We start from the raw sequence: 16,221 nt of genomic DNA on the forward strand, positions 1-16,221 counted from the left end.
GATAAAATTGATATTATTCGATTCACATTCAAAAGTAATTTCTTACAATTATAGTTTTATGACAACAGTGGCATATTAATAAAATAATTTATAATCAAACTATTATCTAACAAAACAAAAATGTGTAATATATTTTGAAACGAAAGAAGTAATACGGTAGAAAACAACTAGGGCGTGCATGCTACCAAGGCGATCGCTGCTATTTATCATATATCTATTACGTGAAATTTACTAACATTTTATTCATCCATTTTGATCAATATGTTTTGCAAAGTTCATACAACCAATCAACGTAGGTGAAACAATACATGCAGCTACTACTATAGACAGCCGTGGCATTGAGCAAGGGCTGGCTAGAAGCATCCAGATTCAATCGAAGCTTTGCTTTGGTCCCAACCAGATTTACCATTCCCACCTCAACACAAGCATCGCAAAAATGCTTTTCCTTCTGGTCCAAAATCTAACCATTTCTAAAATTTAAATCTGGTAGTAAGCGTTTGTAATACTACTTATTCATGAATCATTCTTCATTTGAAATTATTTCCATTTTACCCTACCTATCCTCCCACACATCAATTTCTCATTTGTAAAGAGAGATATAGTATTTTTTTTCCTCAGCCTTAATCTATGCTAAACAATTCAGAAATAGTTAGATTTTAGAACAAAAGTAGTAGTAAGAAACAAAATGCAACAGACCACGGTCCACTAGACTACAGGAGTCCACAAATCGATAAGATGTATAGCGAATTCAGGTAATTTCTCCCGTGAGAGAACTGCTGTAGCAATTCAGGTTCATCAATGCTATGTCATCATTAACAGATGATATGGAAGAAAAATGTGAAATCTCGTCCAACCCTAAGCGGAGTGGATATTGACCATGTATCTTGCTAGTAATGGGACCTACAGTCCGACAAAATTCTCCTAAGCTACATATTAGATTAAAACTATGCCAGTGGAGTAAAGAATTGAAGTGAAAGAAAAAAATACAAGATACTATTCGTGTTTTTTCTCCAGATTTGCAATTGCCTTTTTCTGACGCTTCTCCCATGCTGGCATCTTGCCTGGGAACGCCCATCGCAAAATCCGCTCCCATCCATAGCAACCACAGAACATAAGGATAGCCCAAAGCATCACTTTGCCCCTCATTCCTTCAGGCAGGGGTACAAGCTTCATGTAGTCATTCAAATCCCTGAACATATCCGATGTGATCACAGTGAAGAAAGCAACTGCTGCATATAGAGCATACTTGAAGGGCTTGTTCTCCGATATGCTCTGGTTAAATGGGTGTCCCATGTAGTTCACTGCAAATGTTGCAACCTGGATCATCATGTTCACCATGTATGAAACCGTGTTGACAAGATTTGGGTGGAACTCTGAATCAGGCTCAATGCATTCCTCTGGCATATACTTGGATGCTTCATTGACGGCTGAGATCAGGAAGAACAAGTGCATGGCAAACTGACCAAGAATGGAAAGGAAGACGTATGCACAGAATATGTTTGGATGAGGCCGCTCCGCAGACAGTGTTTGAAGGGGTCGAGCATGGGAAATGAAGAGGAAGAAAGCTGCAGTGAAGACACCACTGATTGTAGCCTGAACATCACCCAGCTTGACGCCATCCAAATACATCACACTGAGAACGTATGCTGTGGCAAGACAGTTCAGCCCAAGAATCTTAAACATTTGAAGGGTAGTGACTAGGGTGCTTCTCCCCTGGCGGATGATGTCAAGTGTAGGGGCAACAGAGGCATGCTTTGCTGTGAAAGGCGAAGCCATGGAAGCATCCCCAAGCTTCACAATAGGAGCTGAACGGCCATCACCTTCCTCATTCATTTCCTCCATCATCTTCTGTAGTCTTTCTCTCTGCCTCTCAGCTGCAGTCAAGGGACGGCTACTGGATGCTTTAGCAGAACTGTTAGCAGGTTGGGTCAATTGTGATGATCCTTCCTGAGAAGGTTTCGGTTTTTTCAACTTCCCTGGCTTATTTTCAGGTTTGGATGCTTGAGATTTTGTATCTGATTTCTGGACAGGTTCGGCATTCAAAAGAGCTATGCCAACATGAGCCTGAAATTTTGGAATCAAGGGAAAAATTCCATTAAATATTGTCATAATTAGGTATCATATGTTCTGGTATATTTAAAGCATTAATAGTACTACCGAACAAGTACATAGAAATACCTCAGCTCTATCAATTTAGAAGTAACTTTTTGGGTTACAGTTAAGTTTGCAGAAAAGCACTGACAAAATGAAACAAAATAGTAGTACAAAGATAATATAGGTCAACGTGCCTAACACCAACAACATGTACATGTATTTCCCAAGCCATCAACTGGATTAAACCTCTTCCATATCATTACTCTTATAATAGCTAAAGATAGTGTTCATCATGTCAACTACCAGAGATTTTGGGAAAACTTCATCCAAAGTCTTTGGATATTTTTTCCCCTTCTTTTATATTAAAAAATGGAAAAACAAAATCTCCACCTAGGGAAGTGACAGAACTAGAAAAGCGCTGGTACATCATGTATGCAACTATGCATAATCGTAATCCAATCATCCATATCATTTGTACCAGAGATAGCCAAACACCAACACCAGGGTAGGGCCTCAGCAACCATCAATTCATAGCCATAACCAATAAGTACAGTAAAGATCTAGTGGCTAATCATATAAATAATATAAACACAAATAATTGAGTACGAAAACCTCTACAAGATCAATACCACCAGAAAAGTTCAGAGCTTCAGATAAAGTTCCATCGACGTGATTAACAAATGTTATCACACACATTTTGAGTCAAGAAAGTGAATCTGAACCCCCACCCCCCACCACCAAAAAAAGTGTGAGCTGACCTGTTTTAGTGCACCAACATCGTTGGTTCCATCCCCACACATCAGTGTAACTCTCCCAACGGTTTTGAATGTAGTCAGTATAAGTTCTTTCTGTTCAGGAGCAACACGGGCAAAAACCTGAAAAGATGACACATACAAAATCAACAATTTTAAAGTATTATTAGAGGTTTTTTTAATGGTACCCTAGGATAAACTTGGTCCATCCATTGCATTTGACCTAAAGGATAAGATTCTATGGTATGGGCAAAACTGGAACAAAAACATGTTGGTAGATTAAACTCGCGTCAAATGACATGTTTAGATAGATGAATGGTCAAAATGACACTTGCTAAACCTTGGCAAACTGTTCTAAATACACATGAAAAATCAACTGTTAGATTTAGATCCTACTAGAATACTACCGCCAGTAGAAGGTACCGTATAAGGCCAAAAAGATGTGACGTGCTCACATACCTTCACATATGGGATGACTTGGATAACAGCATCAGTCCTTTGTAGCATTTCAAAGCAGTCTCCACTAATACAAAGATCGTGCGATTCAGATACCCCAGCAACCTCCTCAGCACTACAAAATATTGAAGCAACACATTAGGCGTGGCATGGAAGAAGATAACACGTTACATACAGTCATTATGATGACAGATATAAAACAGGAATAACTATATGCAACATAAGTTTGAAAAATCAAGAAGATATTACACTTAGTTACCCTATATTTGTGCAATGGAAGTGAAGTTTGGGATAATTAATTCTATATTAATCACGAAACAGGAAAACAAACCATATTGACTGCTTATCCTTTTCTAAATTTGAAGGAATGTGTTGCCTAACCACAGTGTTTGTGGCATAGATAAACGAAGTACAAGCAATGTTAATATTCACCAGCATATAAGGAAGACTTATTTTTTCACTGGAAAGAAAAAACAGCCATACAAATGAAAGATCTTTGCAAAGCATGTGATAAAAGTTTGAAAAGTTTGATAGTAGTATAGAGCAAACCCTTGTATATAGATGTTACCTGTATGGAGCTCTGTCAATTTCATCAGGGGAAATCCACTCGAAACTGCCAGCCTTTGTACGTGTCAGAATTAAAACAGGTTTGGAACAGATATGAACTTGACCAGCAACATGGCAAGCAGTCAAAGCTTGGTCCCCAGTGATCATAACCTAATACATCAGGCAGGTGGTAAGATGTTTAATCACACAAATGGAAACTCTCGTGCAAGTCTTGAGCAACATACTGGCCTATGTATGACAGCATACAGGTGTATAAAGGTCATATTACTTGTCAATAAAAACCCCTCAACCAGGAAATATCGCACAATGCGTGTATATGCCACTGCAACATAACCTTGTAATTTGATGAATGGACACACAATGAGTAAGAGTGTATACCAAGTCATGGGAAGATTGCTCCAGTTCTTGTAAGACAGCACCGGAGTCACTCCTTATAGGACAGTTAAAAACCTAAGTCCACAAAACCCCATTACCATAAATGAGCACATCAATAAACTTCAGAAATTATAAAATTTATGTATGTGAGCAGGGGAGGGTGGTTTACCGCAAAACCTGCAAAAGTTAGGTCACTCTCTACTTGATCCCTTTCCAAACTTCTAGCTTCGTTTACCTGTCATTCAAATACCAAGACGCCAAACAATTGAGACTAGATAGGGTTGCTTCAGAAAAATATAAAATAAACAAGTAAATTGCAACTACTTGTAAAGTTCAAGGATATTAATTTTTCCTGGATGAAAATGTTGTGGTTCATAGATAAATATCATTGTAAAAGTCTATATGATTATTCTGAACCTAGGACTCTCCAAATCAGAGTTTGCTCTTTGCCTCTATGGCGATATCCAATTGCCTTGACAATCCATTACTTGTGTTCCTAAATAAAAAATGCCTACAGCACAAATAGACGACACTTTAGCAAGCAGGTTTTGCTCTGCAAATATTTGCCAATTTGATGTTTCAAGGCAATATTTTCCACCAAATTCCTCTGTAAATTGCTAAATGGTGTGTCGCACCATTGTAAGAGCTGTTTCGATGATTCAACATGGATACATCCAAACAAATCCACCTAGGATGAATGTACTATGAATAGTGGATGTATTCAAGCTCTAGGCCCAAATATATAGCAGTTCAAGATAAATACTAGACAAGAGTAAGGCCGTGTTCGCCCTCACCCATAAGTTAACTTAACCCCCTCGTTTTCCGCGCGCACATTTCCTGAACTGCTAACCGGTGTACTTTTTGCAAAAATTTTATATAGAAAAGTTATTTAAAAAATCATATTAATCTATTTTATATTTTTTTAATAATTAATTAATCATGTACTAATCTATTACTACGTTTTCCGCGCCGGATAAGTTAACTTATCACCCCAGCAACCAAACACGCCTAAGAGATTGGAGGAAGGGCATGGACTAGTTTTATCAGTGTAATTTAGTTTGTGCAGTGTGTTTTCTTTTTCTTTTCCCTGGGACAGTCTGGCTGAAGCCGGCATCGACAGCATGCTGTTGAACTAGTCACAACCTTGTACCCCCCCCCCCTGTATATGCATCTTTTTCCACACTTACTGAAAATTTGGTCTGGCCACTTCGGCCAGCCCGGCAAAAAAAAAAAGTAAGAGACTGACATAAGCTCCTATACCTTAACAAAGATGCATTGAGAAAGTCAAGGAAGAGAGAAAGGGTGGTTTTAGGTAGCCATATATTTGTGTGGATACAACCTTTGAACAGAATCATGAAATATGGAAGGGAGGGGTGGGTCCGACAAATGGGTCAAGTTCGAATAAATAGCATGAAAGTAATTATGTGGAGTTGTTTATGTTGTAGCAGCACTGCTTCTGTTGAGTTGAATCATTAGATATTTGGTTGGTTTGATAGTTGGGAATATCTTAGGATGGTCATTTTCAAAGCCACTGATTATTCTTTAGGGGTCAAGTAGTGTCATCTGTATAAAAGGGATTGCACTTCATGTCTTGAATGAACCATGTGTTACACTAACTTGTCGGGTGGATGCAATTTAGTACACAAACTTGTAAAGTACTCACTATGGTGCACAAACTTATCTAATGCATGTGAACCAAGTCCAAAATGACATAGGGTGACTAATTATACCAAGTTAGAATCTGATTAGATATCATGAGCACACATGAGGGCATGTGAACCAAGTTCTTGCATTACTTTGAATGCATTGCATACTCCCTTTATATTTTAGACATCTTTTATCTGTACGATGGACATTACTTATTCAATGTTTGATTGAGTATATGCATATCTAAATTTATATTATCTCGATATATGAACCTATATGACATCCTAATCAGCATCCAACTTAGTGAAATCAGTTATGATTGTTCTTTTGGCTTTGGTTCAGACACATTGGACAAGTTTGTGCGCCAAAACGAGCAATTTAAAAGTTAATGCACTGATTGCACCCACCTCGTAAGTTCATGTACTAAGGGTTCAAGTTACTCGATAATAAACAAGTCCTTAGTCCCTAAATTTCAGTTGGGGTCTTTCCCATGACTATCATTCTAGATCTGATCCCCAAATTAGTGCACTCCTTCACCCATCACCGTTAAACTCCAGTCTTTGTCATCCAGCCTCCCTCTGAAAGAGGTTTATATATGACATGTGGTTATGTTACATGCATGTATAGTGATATTACTAGCGATTGCTTTTAGACCCAGCTCATTGGTAATGCATGAAGCCAGAATGTCCTTAGGGAATGCTTCACCTCGGTAAACATTCCTGGTAAAGGTTAAACATGTCAGATTTAGAGCCTATCAGTACCATTAAGAGCAAACAGAAGATCCATAGGACTCCTGCGACCTTTGCTAATACAATCATACAAAAACGAATCATAATTGGACTATCTTTTACTAAAATAGAATTCTGTGAGTAGCTGGAATTTATTAGCTCTTATACATCAGGTTAAAAGGCAAGGTTCCTCTTTAGTTAAAATGTTCTTGCTATGTTGCATATCAGGAACTTCTGGAAGAAGGATAACAAAGAATAAAAAGAAGGAATTATTTGACAAATCACACTGTTCATGACATGAGAAATGGAAGAATGATAACTTACAGGCATATCCGGAAGCAATTTGTATGCAAGAGCCAGGACTCGGGAGCCTTGTCGAGTGTATTTTTTGTATGTCTCCACATATCCCGCAGGTAAATCAACTAACCTCTCCTGGATGGTCTCTGGTGCACCCTGAACCACAAAACAAGAGAATACTTTATGAACGGTTTCTCACAAAAGGACCAGACAGAAAGGTTGAGCAAAAAATAATTGAAATCTCACAAGATCTAAAACATGGAAACAATAGACAGAATAGTGAAACAAACTATGAATGAGAAAATCAGTTGATAACTAGTATCATGATTCTTTTTTGTTTACTTGATTTTCCTATTAGATGGTCACTAGTGCTTCCGGAAGGTGCTGTTATTGAAGCAAGCATATCTATTGAAGGGTGCTCGCCTGATTCACCATATTTTTTATGAACTGGATAATTAGTTTAATTAGGTGGATCAAGTTAGGCCTCCTTTGGAACATGAGAATTTCTCCTCGGCTCCTGCAGGAATATATCCGATTCATTTGGTAATAAAATTATCCAAAATTTATGTGTTCCTGAAGGAAACCTTATATATTAAATTTTGTTTGAACGAAGAGGAGTTCTAACATGACAAATGGTAAATTATTCTGTTGGCGTTTCATTTTCTCTTATGCATTTAAACAAAGAGAAAGCAGACAAGTCATGAATATGTTTCTCTTCGGCTAGCTGCTCAAAATTTATAATGTATCCTATCTAATCTCCATCTAAAACATATGAAGGATTAAATGGTGAATTCTTCCCACCATTCATTTGGTTGAAACCAGTCATAAATGTTCATGAACATGTGAAATGCAAACCTTGTGAAAGTCACATATGTTTTGGTTGCCTTAAAATGTTTAATAGCTACAGAAAGTACTGTTTCTTCATGCCAAATGCATGGCAGACTGGGCCAAAAAGAAACTGCTTCTGGATCATCCCAAGTAGCAGTCTTATTAAGTTATTAACAAAAAAATGTGTACAACATTTATGTAGTCTCTCAGAATTCCTACCTTTATGAAAGCATAATATTTCTCCTGTATACTGACGACAACGGACATTCTCTTCAAGTGTGAAGCAAAATGATATCTGTGCACAATCTTTACAGGTTGACCACCAGACCTGCAATTAAGATGACATCGAGAAATATAAATAATAGAAAGTCTTTAATTTGGAATCAATAAATAATAACTATACCGGTACTAACATTTCGGATATAAATTATTTGTAATACATGTAAATGAACCGAACATGGAAATCCTGTTTCTGTAAGGAAAAACATCCAGCGCTATCAGTCTGCCTACTGGACTTTCCAATACTATAAACAGATAAGTAGTTGTGCATAACGAAGAAAGAGAAGCGAAATCCTCCAGAAAAAGTAGTCCACTAGTCCATTATAATTTTTGAAATGTGACTAAATATAAATTACTACTAATAGAACTAGTTTGACTAATTTCAGAGAAGGGAAAATTTGGCAACATGCAACATAACTGACAGGGTAAAATAATCAACATGGGAAACTATGTGTTAAACTATTTACCCCAAATAACAGGATACTCTCGTGTTAACTAACCAATATGAAAATTTACTTGGCCTGACTAGGCACACAGCAAATGTTCAGTTTTATAAATCCTTCTTGATAAACCAAAAGTACATCACACTTAATTAACTATAACATGGACATAATGGTCCTATCAGGTTTGGGTCATCACATGCACAAGTCCAATGCCATTACATGTGTTATTTCAGGCAATAACTTACTTTTTGGATATGGCCTTCTCATCAGATGTGTAGATCCAGTCTATGCCCTTTATAGCAGCTTTTTCAAGGGGGTCGCCAACCTTTAATAACATGAAACATAGCATCAACAAAAGAAGGCGTCTAAACTTCCCTTGGCTATGCTTTCGATACAGTTATTTCTGACATATAGCCCATTACATACCAGTTTGTTATCTACAAATACCAATGCATGGCAACTGGATAATACTTCTTGGGTGCGCAGTGGCAGCTTATTTGCATCTGTTATCAATTCTTCATCACCTTCCAAACTGACAACACCTTGGAATTCCTGAAATGCATTTCATCTCAATTAACAACATTCCACTAGATTTTTTTTTTAAAAAAGCACATAGATAAATCATTTACCATATCGTCCGATGTCAATGTCCCGGTTTTATCAAAACAGCATATGTCAACCTGGTAAATGGAAAAAAGAGCTTCTAAAAGCTTTTGCAAGAAGGATTAAACATAAGAACAATATAGTTATTTTATTAACCTTCCCAGCAAATGGTATCCTGAATGGCTCTGTGCAGAAAATACCACGGCGGGCTAGTGCAATTAAAGATGTATTAACTGCTATGGAAAGCTCCATTGGCAATTCAGGAGGTATCACAGAAGTAAGAATCAATGAACAACTTAAGAAAAGCTTGTATCTGCTCCTTGTTGGGTCCTCCAATCCCTAGACATGGACAGACCAAAGTTCAAACTATAAATGTGCGGAATAGTATACAACTAAAACATAAATGAATTCTCTTGACAATTGCATCTAATATTACCTTGACAAGCACATAGCCGGATGCAATTACTGCAAAGAAAAGCAAAAATAGGATAAACAAGCCACTCTCCTTACTGTTTGCAGTAACCTGTTATGTTGTTAGAATGTGAGTGTTATGTTTGAATATCTTAACAGCGGTATTAACTGAAAAAAAGAAGATACCCTCTCAGTTGAGAATAGGATGGTTCTCATCAACTTTCCCTGGCTAGTCTCAAATCCAGTCCTCAAGACATAAGCTATGCAACCACCATCAGGTGCTCGAAGGTTTGTAGACTGAATAGAAGTAAACATGTCAGAATGCTTCCAGCACATATACTGAAGGTTTATAGATGCGCAGTTGTGCATCATTCTGTGGACTTTCCAATACTATAAACAGATGCTAGTTGGTATATTGGATGTCTCTACCTTATCTGGAGTATGTTGCAATATTTTAGTGCCACCAAATAGGATATGATTCTTATCTCGCTTTACAGATAGTGTTTCCTCATGGCCACGGCCAGCAACTGAGACCTACAGGAATAGAAGATCAGTCAGAACCAGAATTCGAGAACTAAAAATGAACAAAAATACTAGGTAAAAATATTACTAATTTCTAATCAGAGGAAATGGGGTATTCCATTTACCCATTTAAGTAGATAAATATAACCACCACAAATGCAGCTCACTGCAATCATTGTGGAAAAGCCCAAGCTTCCAAGTAAATATGCTACGAAGAAATTCCGGAGTTACAAAGAACCTTCAGACGCATATTGTTCATGGGTTTGAGAGTTCATGGGTTGAGAGAAGGAGTTAAGGGCCCCTTTGAATCATAGGAATGAAAAAACGGAGGAATAGGAAAAACATAGGATTCTGACATGAATGTAAGTGTAAAACAGAGGATTGCAAAACACAAGAAAAACGTAGGAATGACCGTTTGATTGGACCATAGAAAAAACACAGGAATTTGAGGAGAGAGATAGACTCAAAGGATTTTTTCCATGAGGTTCAACCTCTTGTTAAATTTCCTCCAAAACTTGTATAGGAAGATGCATTCCATAGGAATTTTATAGGATTCATTCTTTTGATTCAAAAGACTTTGTAGGAAAAATTCCTATAGGAATGAAATCCTCTAAAATTCCTATGAAACTCCTTTGAATCAAAGGGGGTCTAAGCCACAATGTCTCCACCAATGGTAGGCTGGAAGCCTGGAATACTAACAAGACATTGGGCATGTTTGGGGGAGCTTTAGATTTTAAGAAGCAGTTGTTTGGTAGCCACCTTCTGGCTTTTTAGTTCGTTTTCAGAATCTGTAATTACAGATTCTCAGAAGTTATGGACCATTTGGGGCAGTTTTTGGCAGAAGCAGCTTTTGGGAAAAATTGCAGCTGGGAGAAGCTCCCCCAAATAGGCCCATTACTTTATTGCCTGACCTCCATGTCAAAAAGGTAATTACCTAGTTCACACGCTTAGTGTATATGCAAGCCTTTGCTTGCCAAATTCAGTGTTCCTATACCTGCGAAGTTAACAAATTCTCTGGAGACATTTGTTCCATATTTTATAAAGAGACAATAGGTCTTTCCAATTGTATACATGCATGTTTGATAGGAAAATGAATTATGGATTTAAAATTTTCTAATCTAGAAGTTAAGATTTGTGGACCGACAATAGTCTAGTAAAGAACTGTTGCACTCAAATGAAAAGGAAAAACAAAATCAACGATTGTGCTTGTAAGCCTTGGTTTCACCACACAAAAGATCTTTAGAATTAATGCACAAGTCAAGCAGTTTTTTGGAGTTTTTTTGGTCAAATTTCTAGGCTAAGGACCAATATGGCAAAGAGCTCTTGCACTCATATTTACTGCATGGAAGAGGATCTGGAAGTAATATCTAACGAGTTATCCTATGGTGTGAAGAATTTCCCTTGCTCTTATCTCAGACTTCTCCTTACAATCCGTAAGCCATCAAAGACAGACTTCTTGCCCCTTGTGGACAAAATGGCGAATAGTTTACTGGGTTGGAAGGCCTCCTTAATGAACAGGGCAGGTTGGCTCATAACAGTTAGGATGGTTCTCTCGGCTACTCCTATCTATGCAATGATGGTGTTGGATCTTCCTAAGTGGGTGGTAAAGGCTATAGATAGAAGGCGTCTCGGCTTCTTGTGGAAGGGGAGAGAGAATGATAATGAAGGAAATTGCTTCATCTCTTGGGACCATGATAATGAATGAGAATGATATGTCAGCCTTTAGCCTATGAAGGCCTTGGTATTATTAAACCTAGAAAAGATGGGGTGGGCGCTACCCATGAGGTGGCTATGGCTCCAGAAAACTGATTTTGCTAGAGCTTGGGCCGGCTTGTCTATTAATGTGCCCCAGAACATCCATTCTCTTTCCAACGTGGCAGTAAAAACTATAGTGGGAAATGGAGAAAACACCAAGTTTTGGAAAGATAGGTGGCTGCAAGGGAAAACAGTAGCTGAAATGGCCCCCAATCTATTTAATTTAATCTCCAAGAGGGCAAGGCAACAACACATTGGGGAGCAGGCCTTGGAAAACAGAAAATGGGTGGCTGGCATACATGGAGGGCTATCTGAACAAGACCAGCATGTTTGGAAGTTAACCACTGATGGGAAGTATAACTGTAAATCTACCTATGAAGCCTATTTCCTGGGATCAATCAAATCTGATTCTTGGAAACACATTGGAAGAGCTGGGCTCCTCTACGCTGTAAGTTCTTCCTTTGGTTGGCCGTCAACAGTAGGTGATGGACAGCCAACCGGCTTGCAGAGCGAGGACTGCAGCACCCAGCGGCATGTCCCCTTTGTGATCAAAGTGAAGAAACTATCCAACACATTCTGATAGCTTGTGTTTTTTTCCCGCCAAGTGTGGACGTAAGTGTTCCTAAAGCTAGGAATCCCTGATGCAACGCCTCAACACTCAACCAATAGGTGGTGGAACCAAATTACAAAACACCGGCCAAAAGATGTGAAAAAAGGGGATCAACTCCCTAGCTATCTTAGTGGCTTGGGAGATTTGGAAGCATCACAATGACTGTTTTCAATAATACCAGTCCAAGCGTTGCGACAGTCTTGCAGGTAGTAGGGGTTAAGGGTAACCTTTGGTGTTTAACGAGAGCATCTGCCCTTCAAAAGATGTTTAGTGGTTTGACAAACCTAAGCAGCTAATATGGCAGTTTTTGTGTGAAGTGAGGGTGAGTGTCTTGCGGTAGGAGAGTTTTTGTCTCTCCTACCTTGTATCTTTTTCCTTTTATTTTCTTCCCCTTAATGAAATGAAATGCAATTCTCTTGCGTTTTCAGGAAAAAGCAAAGAATTAATGCACAAGAAGAGGGGGGACCTTCCACTGTGGAGTAGATTCTCCTGTGAGAATAGCTTCATTTACTATCGCGGATCCAGCCAACAATAGCATATCTGCTGGTACAGACCTATCTTCACCACTTACTGAGCGGCCTATTGACACAATATCTCCAGGTAGTAGTTCTGTCCCAGGTATTTTGACCCACCTGAATATATGCATATAAAAAAAGTCATAAGACAAATAACATGCTAAAATAGTATAAGCAGTTAATCGAATCAAGCAGACATACTTTCCGCAGCGATAAGTAGTCACCATCTGATTATCAACTTTCACACGCCTTAGCTCAGTCAATGTTTTCAATCTATTCTTTGCCATAGTAGACTCAAACAGGAAGAGCATGAAAAGTGTAAACAGGCTGTAGTACCAATATTCATCTAGACACCAAAGGCCAACACAAAAAACCTGAAGAGTGAAAAAAAAATCAGTATTAACGAAGGCAGATGAACCATTAAAATCACAAGTCAACGATGAGATAGACTAACCTGGAAAACAAAAAACGGTTCCATGCATTGCTCCTTCATTAATTTCTGAAATGTGGGCTGCGGATATTCAAATCTAGAGAGAAAACAGTTTTGAGCATCAGCCACTAATACACAATAGCTAAACACATGCAGTGATGAAAGTTTCAGTTTTTCAAAGAGTCCAATGAGTTAAGTCTTTTTTCATATTATTGATTTGAGTAATAAACATATATAAGTAGATTTTTTCTTTTCTCAATGTGAAAATTTCATGTCTGCACTTCCCACATCAGGTGTCCATATTCAACTTCCATACAAACCTAGACTGTGTTCACTTTGCAGCATTTCACTACAACCAATAAAAGAGCTACATATGTTGCTTTACCTCCCAGTTAGTATTATAGACTTATAGTCAGATCCAAAAAAAAAAATGATACATATTGCCCATTAAGGGCCTATTCGGTTTGGAGGAAAAACAAAGGATTGGATTCCTATGGAAATCATCCGGTTTGTAGGAATGAAGTACAGGAGAACTAAAGGAAATTTTTCTTTTCCAACAAGTTGCAGAAAGTTCTCATCCACTCAAACCTCTTGGAAAAATTCCTATGGATTGATGTGGGCATGCATTCCTATTCCTCCACTTTTCCTATTCCTGTGGGTTGAAATTCCTTCAAACCGAATTGGCCCAAAAGTGATTTCAAGATACTTTTTATGTAAGAATATATAGTAATTAAATTTCTAGTGTAAAGTATAAACATATTTATGAATGCCTTTCTCTGCTCCTTGGAGTCTACTTCATTATCATTCTATATGCCAATGCACAAGAGCCACTTCCATTCTGTTCCTTTTCTCCCAGGCATATTTGTATGAAGAGGCTAATCTTCAATTGGGCGTTTATCTGAACAAAGAAAGCAGTGGTGGCTGTGGTAGTGAATCTTCCACACAACATCTCCATACTGCATTTTATGGATTATACCCTAAATTTAATCAACGATACACGACAGACCTTTTATATATGTTTTTTTTCTTCTTATTAGGGAAGTCACCAAATTGTAATTCAAATATGTACCATATTAGTCAGATGCTCCTTGTAACAAGAAATGTGAAAGACATGTTTGATGAACCATCGCAATTACTGTTTTGAAACATATATAAGAACCTATATGATTCATTTTTATCCATGGGTATTTAGCTAGTTTTTAAGACATGCATTGGCTACAGTGTAGTTCAACCTAGACTTCAAGAACAACCATGCTTGTGTTTTGTTAGATTGACTATACTGTTGTATATGATGTCACTCACAACCATACAAGCGATCAGTTTACTCAAGACTGAAAGTCATGTGAACAAACAGGAAGCTAAGATGCAGCTTACATGTTTCTCCCCCACTTATCCACAGCGGTGTTGATCTTAGCCTCTGTTCCATATCCAGTGCCCTTGATATAATGTTCAAATGACTCCTTTGTTGGGTAACGGAGCTTGAAAAAGTTATCCTTCTCTGGGGAGTAGATGAACCTCTGCTTACGGAAATCAAAGAAGATCTCCTCCGTCTCACCTGCTGCTGAGGAGGAGGCCACCTGAGCACCCATCCAAACCAACATTCAGTGGCCAAAGCATCAAAAACACCATCACTAGAAAAAATGACGCCATACTCACAGTTTTCTGTATATGCAGGGGCACAATCTCCTTCGATCCGGAGAACTTCGCAGGTGTTACCTTGCACGCGTTGGCTGAACGTATAGCCTTCACCTGCACCGTCACCAAGCGCAAGCAGTTCAGCCCTAGAGACTAGAGCGAGAGACAAACAGAGATACCATAGCAGTGACCAGATGGGGGTGAGAGGTGCCTCGCCTTGGAGTACCCGACGAACGCCCGGAAGTCGACGGACCATGCGGTAAAGAGGAAGGCGAGGATGTGGGAGGCGGAGAGCGCGCCGACGACGACGAGGGCGTCGGTGAAGTCGAGCGCCGGGACTACGACCACCAGCCAGAGCGCGTAGAGCGCGAGGAAGGGCCACAGGTCGAGGCGCGACGCCCAGTGCCGCCGCCGGAGCAGGTCCACGCCCTGCACCGACTTCCCGCCCACCTCGAACCGCGCCATGCCGGCGCCGCAGATCGGGGCGGAGAGCTGCGAAGTCGTCGGCGGGGGCTCAGATCGAGATTCGGTGCGCAGCTGCACGGAGGCGCAGGCGCTTGCAGGCGACGGGGGGATTTTGTGGGAGGGGGAGGTTTACCGGCTCTCGGCTCGGCGGAGCCGGATCGGCCGCGTTGGCCGGACGGCGGCCGCGGCGCGACGGGTCTTCTCCTTTCGCTTCCGCCGCGGCTGCTTCGCTGCTCTGCTCTCTGCGACTCGTCGTCCTCTTCCTCGGCGGCCGTTATTTACGTTTAGTTACGGTGCGGAGCGTGACGGCGATCTGAATTCCCCGGTAGCCTTTCTTTTCTTACCATTCACGTTCTTTTCGATTTCCCAAAGATAAAGTTTTCTTTGTCAAGATAATTAGATAGACTAATAGTGAAAACTAGGCATGTTTAAATCCCGGGCTGGGCTTTGGGCTGGATCTAAAAAAATGCTAAAAACCTAGGTTTACATCCAACCAATTCACGAAAAACAATGCTCAAGCTCATCAGGTTTTTCTAAGTTTTTTCGGCTTTTGGACTTTCAGGCTTCAATATATAGGCAAGAGTCTAGCTCAATGCATGGCCGGCCCAGGCTAGGCTTAGGCTTTTTGGATTGTGTCGGGCTTGTGCTTTTTTGGATTGGACCAGACCAGTGCGAGTTTGAACAGATTTACTAAAATTGTTTGCGGTTTTGGAGACGCTTGAATTCTACGGGAAATACCTATGAGGGATTGTACCCATCCAATCTAGATTCTGACAAGATGTTTTTCAAATAAGATAGATTCTAATAAG

The 16,221-nt window shown here is 39.4% G+C and overlaps 1 protein-coding gene across 1 annotated transcript; it reads right to left on the reverse strand.

Moving 5' to 3' along the window:
* Window positions 1-702: 702 nt before the first annotated feature.
* LOC102710879 (probable manganese-transporting ATPase PDR2) lies at window positions 703-15,694 on the reverse strand. Its single transcript, XM_040523948.1, has 21 exons — window positions 15,164-15,694; window positions 14,969-15,061; window positions 14,687-14,889; window positions 13,337-13,409; window positions 13,084-13,256; window positions 12,834-12,999; window positions 9,910-10,014; window positions 9,667-9,777; window positions 9,506-9,592; window positions 9,226-9,408; window positions 9,096-9,146; window positions 8,893-9,018; window positions 8,712-8,791; window positions 7,964-8,072; window positions 6,944-7,072; window positions 4,414-4,479; window positions 4,248-4,319; window positions 3,871-4,019; window positions 3,306-3,417; window positions 2,853-2,969; window positions 703-2,064 (listed from the first exon to the last, which is right to left on the reverse strand). Exons 1-21 carry the CDS (start codon window positions 15,410-15,412, stop codon window positions 994-996), a joined length of 3,525 nt encoding a protein of 1,174 aa, XP_040379882.1. The 5' UTR covers window positions 15,413-15,694; the 3' UTR covers window positions 703-993.
* Window positions 15,695-16,221: the final 527 nt, after the last annotated feature.

This window comes from Oryza brachyantha, chromosome 5, assembly GCF_000231095.2.
Source record: "Oryza brachyantha chromosome 5, ObraRS2, whole genome shotgun sequence".
NCBI lineage: Eukaryota > Viridiplantae > Streptophyta > Magnoliopsida > Poales > Poaceae > Oryza > Oryza brachyantha.

Bases quoted from the DNA above. Each gene is read 5' to 3' on its own strand.
- LOC102710879 (XM_040523948.1), bottom strand. From the start codon at position 15,412: ATGGCGCGGTTCGAGGTGGGCGGGAAGTCGGTGCAGGGCGTGGACCTG. The intron at 3,418-3,870 runs GTAACATCTATA...AATATTTTGTAG, and splicing joins ATTGACAGAGCTCCATACAG to TGCTGAGGAGGTTGCTGGGG. The intron at 2,970-3,305 runs GTATGTGAGCAC...TCATCTTTTCAG, and splicing joins AAGTCATCCCATATGTGAAG to GTTTTTGCCCGTGTTGCTCC.